The sequence below is a fragment of the Callorhinus ursinus genome, unplaced genomic scaffold, assembly GCF_003265705.2.
Source record: "Callorhinus ursinus isolate GAN/ISIS: 27379988/994484 unplaced genomic scaffold, GSC_fseal_2.0 scaffold25, whole genome shotgun sequence".
NCBI classification, from domain to species: Eukaryota; Metazoa; Chordata; class Mammalia; order Carnivora; family Otariidae; genus Callorhinus; species Callorhinus ursinus.
This window is the reverse complement of record NW_027397087.1, coordinates 16708188-16726003: the sequence shown is the minus strand read 5'-3', so window position 1 is coordinate 16726003 and position 17816 is coordinate 16708188. Positions and strand designations below refer to the sequence as shown.

General features: G+C 36.8%; 1 protein-coding gene across 3 annotated transcripts in view; it reads right to left on the bottom strand.

Annotated features, from left to right (window-relative positions):
* USP8 (ubiquitin specific peptidase 8) overlaps positions 1-17816 on the bottom strand; it is a 73461-nt gene that overhangs the window by 20103 nt on the left and 35542 nt on the right. For all 3 annotated transcript variants that reach the window (XM_073876980.1, XM_025883695.2, XM_025883696.2), the window contains exons 8-10: positions 13632-13794; positions 10347-10491; positions 9826-10049 (exon numbers count right to left, since the gene is read on the bottom strand). In XM_073876980.1, coding sequence (XP_073733081.1) covers positions 9826-10049; positions 10347-10491; positions 13632-13794 — 532 coding nt within the window. The remainder of the gene's footprint in view (positions 1-9825; positions 10050-10346; positions 10492-13631; positions 13795-17816) is intronic.

The window sequence follows — 17816 nt, the reverse complement described above, 5'->3', positions numbered from 1 at the left end:
ATGGCATCCGCTTCAAATGTGAAATACTGTTGAACTGTATCTGAAAAAAAATTAAAAATGAATGCTATAAAAAATCTCATTGGAAAATTCATAGGGGAGAATGAGTTTACCTTCCTTTGAGTAAAATGCAGAGGAAAAAAGCTGCATTTTTATTGTAACATATTGGTTTATTTAAAATCATTTAAATAATTATTGCTAAAACATGCCTGTCGGAGAGGGGATCAAGATGGTGGAGTAGGAAGATCTTGAACTCACCTCCTTTCACAGACACACCAAAACTATAACTAAATATGAAAAACTCTCTGAGAATGATCTGAATACTAGCAAAACAGCTCTTCCACAACTAAAAATATAAATAAAAAGCCACGTTCAGACAGGTAGGGGGGCAGAGGCACAGTCTAGTCAGTATCCACACACCTGATACAGCAATATACAAATGGCTGGAATAATTACAAATGTGGAGGTACCCCCTGAGGAGCAAGAGGTTTAAGTCCTACGTTAGGCACCCCTACCAAGGGACCTGTATAGGAAAGATGAGCCCCCATAATGTTTGGATATGAAAATCAATGGGGTTTATCTCCAGGATAGCAAGAGGGCTACAGGACCCTGAGGCTCTGCTTTTAAAGGGCTAGGCCACAAACTCACTTGTTCCCAGACCCAACACAGAGGCAACAGCTTGAAAAGCACCTGGGCCATATGTGAAGGAAAGTTATTAACTAATTTTAAGGTATGTCCAGGAGGGGCAGGGATCTATAGGGATGTTCTCCAGGAACGGAAGTGCTTGTAGGCACCACTTCTGACACTCTTCATGTACCCTGCTATCACCATTCACCCCACCAGGTATTCCCCTATGGATCAGCCCTGCCCAATGTGCATACTCTGGCAGGTACCCATCCAAAGTGTTCCTGCTCAGCCACACCTGGCAGGCACCTGTGTCTCAGCCACAAGACAGCAGCCCCAAAGCAGCTCTTGCTGGGGTGGGGAAGCTGTCAGTTCTACCCAACAGCATGCCTGAACAGTTGTGATTGGGCCTCTCAGCCATCTGCACCAGGAACTAGTCCTGCCCACCAGTATGCCTACAGCAGTCTCGACCTAACCACATCAGAAGGGCATGGGATGCCTGGTTCTGGTGACCAGGGGGAGATTGCACATCTGGGCCCCACAGGGCACGTTCTACATAAGGCCACTCCTTCAAGACTGGGAGATGCAGCTGACCTATCTAACACAGAGAGAAACAGAGTCAAGCAAAATGAGGAGACAGAGGTATATGTTGAAAACAAAACAAGATAAACCTCAGAAAAAGAACCAGAGATAAGCAATCTACCTGATAAAGAGTTCAACGTAATGGTTATAATGATATTCATTGAACTTGGAAGAATGGATGAATACACTAAAAACTTCATCAAAGAGGTAGAAAATATAAAAAAGCCAATCAGAGCTGAAGAAGAAAAGTAACTAACATGAAAAATACACTTGAGGGAATCAAGAGCAGATTAAAAGATGCAGAAGAACATATCAGTGATCTGGAAAACAGAGTAGTGGAAATCACTCAAGTTGAACAACAAAAAGAAAAAAGAACTTAAACAAAAGAGGGTAGTTTAAGAGAAGACTAGGACAATATCAAGTGTACTAATATTTGCATTACAGGGGTACCAGAAGGAGAAGGGAAAGGGGCAGAAAACTTATATGAAAAAATATAGCTGAAAACTTTCCTAACCTAGAAAGGAAAACAGACAATCCAGGTCTAGAAAGCACAGAACCCAAAACAAGATGAAAACAAAGAGATATGCATTAAGACATAATAATTAACATGTCAAAGGTTAAAGATAAGAGAATTGGGGCACCTGGGTGGCTTAGTCCATTGAGCATCTGCCTTCAGCTCAGGTCATGATCTCAGGGTCCTGGGATCGAGCCCTGCATCAGGCTCCCTGTTCAGCAGGGAGTCTACTTCTCCCTCTGCCCCTCTCCCTGCTCGTGCTCTCTCTCTCTCATACAAATAAATAAAATCTTTATAAAAAAAGATAAAGAGAATTTTTAAAGCAGCTAGAGGGAAGCAAAAAGTTACCTATAAAGGAAACCCTATCAGGCTCTCAGCTGATTTTTCAGCAGAAACTTTGTAGGCCAGAAGGGATTGTCAGGATATATTCAAATTGTAGAAAGGAAAAGCCAATAACCAAGGATATTCTACCTGGCAAGGTTACCACTCAGAATTAAATAAGAGATAGTTTCCCAGACAAACAAAAGTTAAAGGAGTTCACCATCACTAAACGAGTCTTATAAGAAAGGTTAAAGGAACTCTTGTTAAGTGGAAAAGAAAAGGCCATAACTAGAAGTAACATTTTAAAAGAAAAAATGTCACTGGTAAAAGTAAACATAGTAAAGGTAGGGAATCAACCAATTCTAAAGCTACTATGGAGATTATGACAAAAGTAGTAAAATCAAGTATATTTATAATAAAAAAACAAAAATAAAAAATGTAAAATATGTCAGAAATATAAAATGTGGAGGGGTGCCTTGTCAGTTAAGTGTCTGACTCTTGGTTTCAGCTCAGGTTGTGATCTCACGGGTGGCGAGACTGAGCCCTGTGTCGGGCTTTACGCTCAGTGGGGAGTCTGCTTGAAGATTCTCTCCCTCTGCCCCTTTCCCCAGTTGAGCGCACACTCTTGCTCTTAAATAAATCTTAAAAAAAAAATGGAATATAAAATGTGGAGGGGATGAGTTAAAATGTAGTGGTTTTAGAATGTGCCTGAAGTTAAGTGAACATCAACTTAAAATAAACTGCTATATATATGTAAGGTGTTATATATGTACCAAAACCCAAAAGCCTGTAATAGATACACAAAATACAAAGAGAAAGTAATCTAAACAAAACATTAGAGAAAGTCATCAAATCACAAGGGAAGAGAGCAAGAGAAGGAACAGAAAAGAGCTACAAAAACAATAAAAAAATTAACAAAATGGTAGTAAGTACATACCCATCAGTAATTAGTTTGAATGTAAATGGACTAAGTGCTATAATCAAAATACACAGGGTGGTAGAATGGATAAAAAAAAAAAGACCCATCTAGTATTCTGCTTACAAGAAACTTCAGACTTAAAGACACATACAGACTAAAAGTGAAGGGATGGAAAAAGACAATCCATGCAAATGGAAGCAAAAAAAAAAAAAGCTGGGGTAGCAACATTTTTATTGGACAAAATAGACTTTAAAACAAAGACTGTATGTAACAAGAGACAAAGAGGGGCATCCTATGATGATAAAGGGATCAATCCAGTTAAGAGGATATAACAATTCTAAATATTTATGCACCCATCTCAGGAGCACCTAAATACATAAAGCAAATATTAACAAACAGAAAGGAAGAAACTGATCATACTACAATAATGGCAGGGGATTTTAACACCATATTTACATCAATGGATAGATCATCCAGACAGAAAATAAACAAGGGAAACAGTAGCTTGGAAGGACACATTAGACCACACTGATCTAACAGACATATACAATATATTGTCTCAAAACAGCAGAGCATACATTATTTTCAAGTATACATGAAACCTTCTCCAGGACAGATCACATGTTAGGCCACAAAACAAGTCTCAATACATTTAAGAAGACTGAAATCGTATCAAGCATCTTTTCCAACCATAACAGTATGAAACTAGAAATCAACTGTAAGAAAAACTCTGGAAAGAATGAAAACACAAAGAGCTACTAAACAACAAATGGGTCAACCAAGAAATCAAAGAGGAAATTAAAAAATACATGGAAACAAATGAACATGAAAGCACAATGGTCCAAATCTTTGGGATGCAGCAAAAACAGTTCTAAGAGAGAAGTCTACAGAGATATAGAAAAATATAGTCAAGAAACAAGAAACAAGAAAAATCTCAAATAAAAATACCTAATCTTATACCTAAATAAACTAGAAAAAGAACAAAGCCCCAAACTAGAAGGAAGGAAATAAAAAAGAGCAGAAATAAATGAAATAGTAAAAGATCAATGAAATAACAATTGACACCACAGAAATACAAAAGATTATAGAAGATTATGAAAAATTATATGCCAACAAATCGGACATCCTAGGAGAAATGGATAAATTCTTTGAAACATACAATCTTCTAAGACTCAATCAGAAGAAAAGAAAATCTTAACAGTTTAATTACAGGCATACTTTGTTTTACTGCACTTTGCTTTATGCACTTCACAGATATTATATTTTTTTAAAAACTAAAGGTTTTTGGCAACCCTGATTTAAGCAAGTCTATTAGTGCCACTCCTCCAACAGCATTTGCTCACTTCATGTCTCTGTGTCACATTTTGGTAATTCTCACAATATTTCAAACATTTTATTATTACTTTATGTCATAGTGATTTGTGATCAATGATCTTTGATGTTACTATTTTAATTTTTTTCCAGTGCCATGAACCATACCCATATAATTTAATAAATGTTGCATATGTTATGACTGCTCCATGGACCAGCTGTTCCCCAGTCTCTCTCCCTCTCCTTGGGCCTCTCTATTCCCCAAGATACAATATTGAAATTAGGCCAATGAATATAACATTGCAATGGCCTCTTACATGTTCAAGTGAAAGGAAGAGTCACACATCTATCACTTTATTATTTTTTTTAATTTTATTTATTTATTTGACAGAGCATGAGTACAAGCAGGGGAAGCGGCAGGCAGAGGGAGGGAAGCACGCTTCCCACTGAGCAGGGAGCCTGGTGTGGGGCTTGATCCCAGGACCCTGGGATCACGACCTGAGCCGAAGGCAGACACTTAACCAACTGAGCCACCGAGGCATCCCTATTTAAAGACTTTTTTTTTTTTAATTTTAGAGAGGCAGTGTTGGCGGGGGAGCGTCAGGGGGAGAGGTGAGCGAGAATCTCAAGCAGACTCTGTCCTGAGCATGGAGCCCGATGTGGGGCTTGATCTCACAACCCTGAGATCATGACCTCAGCCAAAATCAAGAGTTGGATGCTTAACTGACTGAGCCACCCAAGTGCCCTGACATCTATCACTTTAAATCAAAAGCCAGAAACAATTAAGCTTAATGAGGAAGGTATGTCAAAAGCTGAGCTAGGCCAAAAGCTAGGCCTTATGTCAAACAGCCAAACTGAAAATGAAAAGAAATTCTTGAAAAAAATTTAAAGTGTTATTCCAGTGAACACACAAATAATAAGAAAATGAAACAGACTTACTACTTATATGAGAAAGTTTTAGTGGACTGGATAGAAGACCAAATCAGCCACAACATTTCCACAAACCGAAGCCTAATCCAGAGTAAGGCCCTAGCTTTCTTCAACTCTATGAAGGCTGAGAGAGGCGAGGAAGCTGGGGAAAGAAAAAAAATGATGCTGGCAAAGGTTGGGTCATGAGATTTAAGGAAAGTAGCTATATCCATAACATAAAAGTTCAAGGTGATGCAGCAGGTAATGATGTAAAAGCTGCAGCAAGTTGTCTAGAAGCTCTAGCTAAGATAATTAATATAGATGAAACAGCCTTATATTGGACAAGATGCCATCTAGGACTTAGCTGGAGAGGAGAAGTCAATACCTGGCTTCAAGGCTTCAGAAGACAGGCTTACTCTCTTGTTAGGGGTCAATGCAGCTGGTGACTTTCAGTTGAAGCCAATGCTCACTAACCATTCCAAAAATCCTAAGGCTCTTAAGAAAGATGCTACATCTAACTCTGCCTGTGCTCTATCAATGGAACAACAAAGCCTGGATGACAGCACATCTGTTTAAAACATGATTTACTGAATATTTTAAGCACACACTGAGACCTACTCCTCCAGGAAAAAGACTCCTTTTAAAATATTCCTGCTCATTGACAATGTACCTGGTAACCCAAGAGTTCTGATTGAAAACAATGTTTCTGTGCCTGTTTTTTTTGTTTTGTTTTGTTTTCATGTCTGTTAACACAACACCCATTCTGCAGCCCACTGATCAAGAAGTCATGATAACTTCCAAGTTTTATTACTTAAATTCATTTTGTGAGGATAGAACTGCTTAGATAGTGATTCCTACAATGGATGGAGGCAAGGTTAATTGAAAACCTGGAAAGGACACACCATTCTACATCAAGTTAAGAACACTAGTGATTCCTAGAAAGATGTCAAAATTTCAACATTAACAGGACTTTGGAAGAAACTGATTCCAGGCCTCATGGATGACTCTGAGGAGTTTGAGACTGAAGTGGTGGAAATAGCAAGAAAACTAGAATTACAAGTAGAGCCTGAAGATATGACTAAATTGCTGCTATCTCACAAAAAAACTTGCACGGATGAACAGTTGCTTCTTTTGGAGGAGTAAAGAATGTGGTTTCTTGAAATGGAATCTACTGGAAGAAGCTGTGAAGACTGTTGAAATGACAACAAAGGATTTAGACTATAACATAAACTTAGTTGATAAAGGAGTGGCAGGGTCTGAGAGGATGGACTCCAATTTTGAAAGAAATTTTATTTCTTTTTATTAAATATTTATTTGACAGAGAGACACACAGAGAGAGAAGGAACACAAGCAGGGAGAGTGGGAGAGGGAGAAGCAGGGTCCCCGCCAAGCAGGGAGCCCGATGAGGAGCTTGATCCTAGGACCCTGGGATCATGACCTGAGCCAAAGGCAAACACTTAATGACTGAGCCACCCAGACACCCCAAAAGAAGTTTTATTATGGGGAAAATGCTATCAAATAGTACTGCATACTACAAAGGAATCATTCATGAAAGAAAGAGTTAACAGATACAGAGAACTTCACTGTTGTCTTATTTTAAGAAATTGCCACAGCTACCCCAAACTTTAGCAACCACCCTTTATCAATCAATAGCCATCAACACAGGCAAGACCCTCCACCAACAAAAATATTACATCTTGCTGAAATCTCAAATGACAGCGCTTTTAGCAGTATTTTCAATTAAGATATGAACATTGTGTTTTTAGTCACAATGCTATTGTACACTTAATAGACTACAATACAGTGTAAAGATAACTTTTATATGCACCAGAAAACCAAAAAATTCACTGGACTTGCTTTATCATGATATCTGCTTTATTGTGGTGGCCTGGAAAGAAACCCACAATATCTCTGTTGTATACCTGTACTAGCAATGAAATTGAATCAGTAATCACAAACTCCCATCAACCCAAAGTCCAGGAACAGATGTGACTTCTACCAAAGAAGAGTTAATACCTATTCTTCTCAAACTATTGCAAGAAATCAAAGAGGAAGGATCACTTCTAAATTTGTTGTACAAGTTCAGCATTACCTTCATACCAACAGCAGACAAAAACAATACAAAAAAGTACATTACTGGCCAACATCCCTGATGAACTGAGACGTAAGAATCTTCAACAAAATATTAGCAAGCTGAATTCAATAATACATTAAAAGGATCATGCACCACAATCAAGAGGGATTTATTCCAGGGATACAAGGATGGTTCAATATTTGCAAATAAATTAACAAAATGAAGGATAAAACCCATATGAGCATCTCAGTAGATGCAGAAGCATTTGACAAAATAATCATCCTTTCATGCTAAAAACTCAACAAACTGGGTATATAGCAAACACACCTCAATATAATAAGGAAATATATGACAAACCCACACCTAACATCACACTCAATAGTGAAATGCTGAAATATTTTCCTCAAGGTAAGAACGAGAAGGATGCCTACCTTTCTACTTTTGTTCAACATAGCACTGGAAGTCCTAGCCACAACAATCAGTTAGGAAAAGGAAAGACAGGCATCCAAATTGGTAAGGAAGAAGTGAAACTGGTACTATTTATAGATCACAAGACACTATATGTAGAAAACCCTACACTGCACCAGAAAACCTATTAGAACTAATAAATGAATTCAGTAAGGTTGCAGGATACAAAATCAATATACAAAATTTGTTCTGTTTCTACACACTAATAATGAAATAATCAAAAGATTAAAATACTTATGAATAAATTTAACCATGAGGTAAAAAACCTGTACTCTAAAAACTTTTAAGACACTGATGAAACAAACTAAAGATGAGAGAAATACAAAGATATACCATGCTTGTGGAGTGGAAGAATTAATATTGTTAAAACATCAATGCTACCCAAAGCATCCTACTGAATGGTAGTATTTATTTACAAATGACATATTTGATAATGGGTTAAGATCCAAAATATATAAAGAACTCATACAACTCAACACCAAAAAACCCAAACAATCTGATTTAATGGGCAGAGGACCCTAATAGACATTTTTCCAAAGAAGTCATACAGTAGCCAAGAGACACATGAAAAGAAGCTCAACATTACTAATCATCAGGGAAATGCAAATTAAAACCACAATGAGGTATCACATTAAAAAAAAAAAGATTTATTTTTTTGAGAGCAAGCAAGCACATGGTGAAGAGGATGGGAAGGGAGAGAGAAACTTAAGAAGAGTATATGCTGAGCGTGGAGCCCAATGGGGGGCTTGATCCCACAACCCTGAGGATCACAACCTGAGCCAAAACCAAGAGTCAGAGGCTCAACCAACTGAGCCATCCAGGTGCTCCCAAGTATCACTTTACAGCTGTCAGAATGGGTAAAATCAAAAAGAGCAGAAATAGCAAGTGTTGGTGAGGATGTGATGAAAAAGAAATCTGGTACACCATTGGTGGGAATGTAAATTGATGCAGCTGCTAGAGAAAACAGTATGGAAATTCCTCAAAAAATGAAAAACAGAACCATATGGTCTAGCAATTCCACTTCTGATAATTCCATTCATCTGAAGAAAATGAAAACATTAATTCAAAAAGATATATGCACCCCATGTTAATTAAAGTATTTACAAAGCTAAGATATGGAAACAACTTGCGTTCATCAAGAGATGAATAGATAAAGAACATGTGGTGTATATATGGTGATACAGTACTCATCCATAAAAAAGAATAAAATCTTATCACTTGCAGTACATGCGTGGACCTAAAGGGTATTATGCTAAGTGAAATAAGTCAGAGAAAGACAGATACTTGTATGATTTCACTAGCATGTATAATCTAAAAAGCAAGACAAACAAAACAAAACTGAAACAGACTGATAAATAAAGAGAACAAACTGGTGGTTGCCCAGGGGGAAGGGGTTTGAGGAGGTTGGATGAAATAGGTAAGGGGATTAAGAAGTACAAACTTAGAATTAAGAAATAAGTCACAGGGATGTAAAGTATGGCATAGAAAATATAGTCAAAATAATATCTTAATGACTTTGATGACAGATGGTATCTAGACTTATGGTGATGAGTTCCCAATGTATATAAATGTCTAATTACTATGTTGTACATCTGAAACTAATATCATACTGTGTGGCAATAAAACTTCACTAATAACAAAAGTAACAATAACAAAAACCATGCATGTTATTTACATATCAAATTCTAAGGAAATGGAACAAAAGTATTATTTTGAAAGCAAAATATTGATATCACATATCTATCATCTTTAAGCCAAACTATTTGGGAAAATACTACGGGTTAAATTATATACAAGAAAACCCTGAAAATGTTCATATTTACTGTGGTAATACAGTCTTTTACTGGTACTGCCTGTAGTAAATGGGCTGCTAGCTGGCTTTGATATCTTTTGAATTATCTATTCTAATACTGCTGTGGCAACAGGACTGAATTATAATGAAACATTTTTATAGCCAAAAGGAACCAAAACATGTAAGTTCTCTTCACTGATATTTTTCTTTACAAAATATAAAAGGTTATATATAAAACTTCATTTGTATACTATGCATTTAATATAATATTAAAAAAAGAGAAACAATACAGTTAAAAGAAATCAAGAACATACCTGTGGAACATTCTTTATAACAGGCACTGGCTGAATAATGGGTAAAACCTCAGATTTAGAAGCAGCAATTGGCTCAACTGGAGTTGATATGTTCAGTGGTGCCATTCTCTCATCTTGATCATTTATCAATTCTATATTTTCACTTACTTCTACAGAAGGAGGTGGCATCTGGGCAGTAGGTTTAGAAGGAACTGATTCTTCCAGTGAAGGATAAGTAAAATCCACTAAAATCCCCAAAAGAATAATATTTTTCAAAGAACAGCAAACCCCATAAATAGTATTTACATATCTCATGCATGTTATACGTAATAGTTAAATGTAAAGTAAATGAGGTGACAACCACAACAATCTTAAAGAATTAACTTCCAGGCTGTGAACATCTTGTATTTTTTATGCCTGAAAACAAACTGCTATCCAATAGGACAAGTACACACACAACCAAGAACATTACCCTGAGAACATAAGTAATTTAAAGTTTATTTTACCAAAGCAATTTTAAACAAAAATTTTCACATACATACATGAGATAGACACCTCTTCATTCTTGCCTCGTGGGGGTGGAGTGACTTTAGCATTTGTAGTATACTGAGGATAACAAAGGAGCCAGTTTTCATAGCCTCCTTCTAAAACCAAAGGCTCATTGCGCAGGACAGTTTTACTTTCCCACTATAAAATAAGGAAATAGTATTTTTAATATGGCGGCAGTCTCTTCACAGTTAAAAACACAAAAAACTGAGTTGGAATTTTAAAACTGCTCTCTTAAAGATTCATCTTTGAAATGATAAAAAATGAGAGCTGAATTCAAAATTCAGCATTGAATGAAAGAAAATGGATAGATCAGGTTTTTAAAACCACACAAGTAATCCATGATCTTAGAAGAAAGTTATGAAAAAAAGTTCATATCCCTAACCACCCAAAGATACCACTTTAACATTTTAGGGTTTTCTATGCAGATGTATATTTTTTATTTTTTAAATTTTATTTTTATGAAACAGTGAAACTTCTATGCTGCTGTTCTCTTTTATGAACATCGTTTATTAACAGTTATACCACCATTTGTAATGACCAGATAATATTCTATTTTATACACACACACACCACCCCCAAACTGAATCAATCATTGGAATACACTATGGTTATTTTCCCCATTTAATTATAAACAATGCTGAGATAAACACTGAAGATCCTTATATATGCACGCACCCAATCAACTCCATTAGGGAAAATCCCCAGAAGAGGTGCTGCTGAGCCAAGGCACATGAACATTTTAAGGCTTTTGATATATATTCCTAATCTTTAAATGATCTTTAAAAATATATATCCATGTATTTTTATAGGGTAATTTACTAGAACTAGAACTGCTGGATTGAAAGTTTGGTAGATGCTGCCAAATTGCCCTTCAAAAAGACAATACCAATTTATATATTTGCCAATACTGTATGAGAATGCCTATTATAAATCTTTATAATTTTTACCAAACTGGTAGACATAAAACGGTATGTTTTAATTAGCTTTTATTAGTGAAGCTGCACATCTTTTAGTATATTTATTAACCACTGATATTCTAGGACATAACTAATCTCCCTTGTCCATTTTTCGGTAGAGTTTGCTATTTTCTTAGTAAATAGTGAAGGTACTCTGAATATTAAGAAAAATAGCTCTTTGTCATATATGTTACAATTATTTTTCCTGATTGACTTTTACTTTACTTATGGGATTTTTAACACAGTCAAATATATAGATCTTCCTTTACAGTGTCTTGATTTAGGATCAAGTTAATAAAAAACACCCACAAATGGTTTTTCCTAGTATTTCCTGTTTCAATCAATATATTTATGTCAATGACCCATTTGGAATATACTGTGATCTAAGAAGTAAGGTAGGGGTCCCCCTTCTTTACGTAGTGGCTAGCCAGTTGTCCCCATTCATTTCAATGCATTTTTTCCACACTGATTTACGTCATCTTTACCTTATGAAACCTTTACCTTTATGAAACTGTCACTTTTGTAGGTCAAAACTAGGTGATTATTAGCAGTTTCATATATCAATCTATACTTGGGTGTATTTCTAGATTCCCTGTTTTAAAGCATGAATTGTTTTAAAGCTTTAAGATTGCCCTCCTGAAGAGTAATGTTCCATATCAACTGACCTTCCTACCAGCACATTAAGTTTAATCTTACAAGCATTCAGTGCTATCAGTTTAATAATTTAACAAATTAAACTGGGTGTTATTTTTACCTTTGTTAATTTAATCAACAAAATAGCATTCACTATTTCAATTTGCATTTCTACCAGTAAAGATGATCATTTTTATGTTCTGTCACTTATTCAGGTCTGTGTCCACTACTTATTATACTATTTTATCTTAAATAATTTTCTTATTTGCAAAAAGCTCTTCATATTTTAGTTGTCCTAAACTACAGTTGACTGTTGAACAACATGGGTTTGAACTGCTCAAGTCTACTTACACTGTTTTTTTTTCTTTTGGGTTGACAGCAAAAGTCACGGGCATTTATTTACAACTGCCCATTCTAGTCTCCACGGAAACAAATCGAAAGTGACTGGTGCAGAGGTAGTGCCTGCTGTCCACTGAGTACCTGGGGAAACCTCCCGAGGCTGTCAGCAGCCCTCAGCAATCCCCAGCAGCCCCGAACTGGACGGGGCTATAGGTTACCGTGTGCCAACAGAGTGGTTAGGTTGAAAGCCCTAGGCTGGCGGGCAGGAGGCTGGGCTGAAGTGGAGGAATGCACCCAGAGGGCAGCACGGTGCTGCCCAGGAAGCCCAGCATCCCTGACACTCCCCTCTCCCGGCCCTCGTCTTCTTTGGGTTTAGGACCCTCCCTGGCCAGGGGCAGATCACTCGCCACAGTGGTTCCTGGAGGCCAGAACACACATATGCGGCTGCAGCTGCCAATAGCCCTAGGCTGGTGGTACACCTCTAGGCAGACAGGGCAGCTGTACTGTGCTCCAGGGTGCTGTCGCTACTTGCAGGCCTACCCAGCAGCTGCCACTGCTGAGCGGAAGCCACCAGGCTGTGGAACATTGCCATCCCAGGGCCAGATCCACTGTTGCCACCAACCTTGTCCCGACACTGCCCATCCGCCTATATGGGCAGATAAATATATGCACAATAAATATATGTACAGTACTATAAATGTAGTTTCTCTTCCTTATGATTTTAATAACATTTTCTTTTCTCCAGCTTACTTTACTGTAAGAATACAATGCATAATACATATACAAAATACGTGTTAATTGACTATGTTATCAGTAAGGCTTCTGGCCAACAGCAGGCTATTAGTAGTAAAACTTGGGAGAAGTCAAAAGTTGTGGCAGGGTGTTGGCACCCCTAACCCCTGCCTTGTTCAAAGGCTAACTGTACTACCACATTTTTTGCGAATATTTTCCTGTTTGTCTCCTACATTCTAACCTTATGGTATTTTTTCACACTTAAAGTTTTATTTATCAAGTCAACCCATCTTTTTCTCCTTAGGGACTTCTTCCTTTACTTTTATGTTTTCATAGTCTAATTCTTTTTTTTTTTTTCCATAGTCTAATTCTTAAAACAAAAAATAATGTTTTTTTCAGACAATTTATGTTCCTGGAAATTCTAATCCTACTTTATATAGATCAGTTTATTATTAGTTGGTGATTTAAAACTAGTCTTTTGGGTCTGAATTTAAAAAAAAAAAAATCTACAACCAAAGCTGATTGATCTTCTTATCCTTAAGATAAACAGCTAGTCAATATACCTTTCTAACAACCAAATAAGGCTTACAATTACAATAAACAAGGAAACTTGCTAACCTTGAAAAGTGCATCTTTCAGACTCCGTAGAGTTGTTCCAAGTTGTAAATCTTTTGTAGAACTAAACCAGTCAAGAAGTACCACATATTCCACATTCCCTCTCTTCTTCCATGTATCTTTAGAATCATCTGGGAGTTTTGCTTCAATCCAACTAGCAGTGACTCTGAAATGTTAATGGGCAAAGGTAGACAAGAGGCCCTAATATGCTAATATAAGACACTGAGTTTTCTTCTAGTCTGTATCACACCATAGCAAACTTTAAGAAACATTTCTTCCTAAGGTCAAACTGTGTTATCAGGATATTAAATATCCCAAAATGTTTAACAACTTCACCTCTGCATAACACTGGAATATATTTTAGTAATCATTAGAAACTAAAAGACATAGACTCAATTCTGACCCTTCACAAAAAAGGGGGCCAAAACTGAAAGATGCTCATTTGAGCATCTCTCTTAGCCACATGTAAATAACTGGGGGGGATCACTTAAGTAACATTTATACTTCAGTTCTTGTATACCTATATAATTAATAGCCAAATATGAAAATGTTTATTTAACAAACACACAGAGCATTTACTATGTGCCAGGTACTATTCTAAATGCTTTGTTCTCATACAATCTCACTGAATCCTTGCTACAAATCCTATGAAGTAGACATTACTATCCCCATTTTATAAATGGAGAAACTGAGGCACAAAGATGTTAAGTAACCTGCCCAAGGTTACAGCTGCTAAGTCAACTCAAATTCAAACTCAGGCAATCTGGTTCATGTCCATGCTCTTAGTTGCTTTGCGGTGCTGCCTCTTATCATCAACTGTGAATAATATCAACTCTATATTAAAGCATGTTGTTCATGTCCTCTTTTTCTCACATAAAAGTTAAAAGTTTGTACCTAAAGTCTTAATGGGCCTGCAGCATGGGCCCTCTCCCCCAATCCTATTGTATCAACTCCTCATCACTAACTACTTACCCCCTTACTCCACTCCTTGCCAGCCACTGGCTTCCTTGTAGTTCCTGGTTATCAAAGTATTCTCCTGCCTAAGGGCCTCTGCTACTGCTGCCCTTCTGTCTGGAACCCTTTCCCCGCAGATAACTGCATCAATCATTTGCCTTATCCCCTCAAGATCTGCTCAGTAATAACTTTGCTGAGAAGCTTTCCTGGATTAAAATTTTAATACCTATCCCAGTGTACACACTTGACACACCCATGTCCACAGCACTTACTAGTAGCAGACATACATTTCAAGTGTTACGGTCTGTTTCACTACCCCACCTCCCTGTTAAATACAAGTTCTGTGAAGCAAAATTTTTGTTCAATAGTTAAGCCCCAGAACTTAGACCACAGCAATCCAGCCCACAGTAAACTAATGCTCAGTACATATCTGCTGAATGACTGAATGAATAATATAGTAGAATAATACAGACTTGCTCCTCCAGGTAAGGAACTCCATATTATCCCTAGCAAAGCACCCAAGCATTTTAATATTTAAGTGATGATACTGGCAAGGCAGGACTGGTGCACTTTTATTCACAAGTAAGACAAAATGGTTTGGATTACTTAAAAGAAAAAAAACCTCGTTCCTATATAATAATACTGGCTACTATATCTTCTAGGAAAATAAAGAAAAAGAGAAAAAATATAAAATATTGTCTCATAATATTCTCACCTGATACACAGTGATCGGAAGGATGTTCGGTCAACAAAGAATGAAAAATACTGAAATGTCATATTCTTAAGGACTATTTCTGACTCTAGGGATGAATCTGCCTAAATACTCTTTGTCTAAAAATTCAAGATCAGTATTCTATAAAAAACACTTTAGGAAATAATAGTATCAACCAGTATTTCCTAAATTTCAGTCTTTCTTGTATCACCTTTACAAGCTGCTTCAATTTTGCTCTAACTTGCCTATTATTTAATATTTTAACTTATTTAATTACTTAATTGAAAGTGATCCTTTACTTAAACTTAACAGGAAAATGTATATTCCTATATACATGGAAAAACAGCATCATATCTAATATAAAGGACAATTATAAAAATAAAATAGATCAGGAAATTATATTGTATTCACACAATAAGTCAGCATACAGCAATGAGGATAAATGAACCACAACTATGCACAATAATATAGATGACTTTCACAAACACAAAGTTTTGTTTTTGTTTTTTTTTAAGATTTTATTTATTTATTTGACAGAGAGAGAGAGAGAGAGAGAATGAGTACAAGCAGGGGGAGCGGCAGGCAGAAGGAGAGGGAGAAGCAGGCTCCCAGCTGAGCAGGGAGCCCAACACGGGACTCGATCCCAGGAGCCTGGGATCATGACCTGAGCCGAAGGCAGATGCTTAACCAACTGAGCCATGCAGGCGCCCTCACAAACGCAAAGTTGAGTTTAAGAAGCCAGACATAAAAGACTACAGATTGTATATTTCCTTCTATATAAAATACAAAAACAGACAAAAATATATCTGTTCTGTTAGAAGCTGGTGGTTCCCTTTGGTGGGTGGGGATATGGGTAGTGACTAACAGAGGGCATATGAAAGGCTTCTGGAGGGGCAAGGAAGAGAGTCAGCTAAAAGTGGGAAGTAGAAGTTAGGAGTGGAGACAGTACCCAGAGCAAAACACTGTCTGTCAGGGGCACCTGGGTGGCTCAATCGTTAAGCGTCTGCCTTCGGCTCAGGTCATGATTCCAGGGTCCCGGGATCGAGCCCCACATCAGGCTCCCCGCTCTGTGGGAAGCCTGCTTCTCCCTCTCCCACTCACCCTGTTTGTGTTCTCTCTCTCGCTGTGTCTCTCTCTGTCAAATAAAGAAACAAAATCTTAAAAAAAAAATTTAAATAAATTAAAAAAAAAGAAAGGCTTCTGGAATGATGCTAATATTCTATTTCTGGTCCAGATGTTAGTTAAATGGGTGTGTTCAGTTTTTGAAAATTCACTGGGCTAAATACTTAGGATACGAGTACTTTTGTTTGTATACTATACCGTATTAAAATGTTAAAAAAGACAATGAAGGAATATAGTAATCATCATCAGCTAGCTGCAGATACTGTTACCTATGAAAAGTTCTGAGGCCTGCTCTCTAAGAAAGATTAGCAAATATTAAAAAGGAATGCTAACACCAAACTGAGACTTCTTATATTACTTCTGAAAGACTGAAACAAAAATTAAAGGGGAATAATTTTCTTGGCATGCAGTTCATTCTTTAATTTTCAACCTAAACTCATCATGAGTTTCACAGTAGTCAAATTTCTCATATTTTGGGAAACACTTAAGCTCAACAAAAACCACCACCTTTCTGTTACTACAGATTAGACCACCCAAAGATTAATTACAATTTTGTCTTTTCAAATCCTGGGGATATATTCACACTTACTTGATTAGACTAAGCACTCCAGTCTCACTTTTAAACAGCATATTTACAAAGCACCCTATTCTTCAAGTCAAACATTTGTCAAGCATCAACAATGTGCCAAAAACTATGCAAATTTTATTACCTAATTTAAAAAGTATATCTTTTCAATGTTAAGTTAGACCTTAAAATGGGCCACAGATTTTAGCTAATCCAATCCCATAAACTAAGACCCAGAGAGGTTATATAATTTATATAACACTCAAAACAGTAAAAATAGCTCTGGATATGGAGTTTTAGCTCTGTTGCTATTATGACAGTTTTTAATATGTGATATATCCATGCAAGTAACTTTAAATTATTTTATAGATTAAAGCCTCATCAAAAAAGAAAAACTTTTTAGTAAGTCCTTACTAGTGCCAGCCACCATGCTAAGTGTGTGTGTATAAAATTTCTCACTTAAACATCTCAAGACTTCTGAAATAGGTAGTTTTACTATCCCTATTTTACAGATGGAAACATGGGCTTAGACAGGTGAGGTCAATGGCCAAAATTAGTGTAGCTGATAAGAGACAGTTACGATCTGAATATAGTCTGACTTTAGAGTCTGCTTACTGAATCATTTGGCTATACTGCCTTCGCCCCCCCCCCAAAAAAAGTGTTTGTGTACTCTTTTACCACATATAATAGCATGGGGTATTTCAAAATAAAAAACAATTTGTTCACAATTTTAGTCAATTTGGTGCATATGCTTCACAAGCTCACAAATAGAAAATAATAGTAGAAACTAGTCAACAAAAAGCTCAGGAGAGAAGACACACAAAGGCAGCTTCAT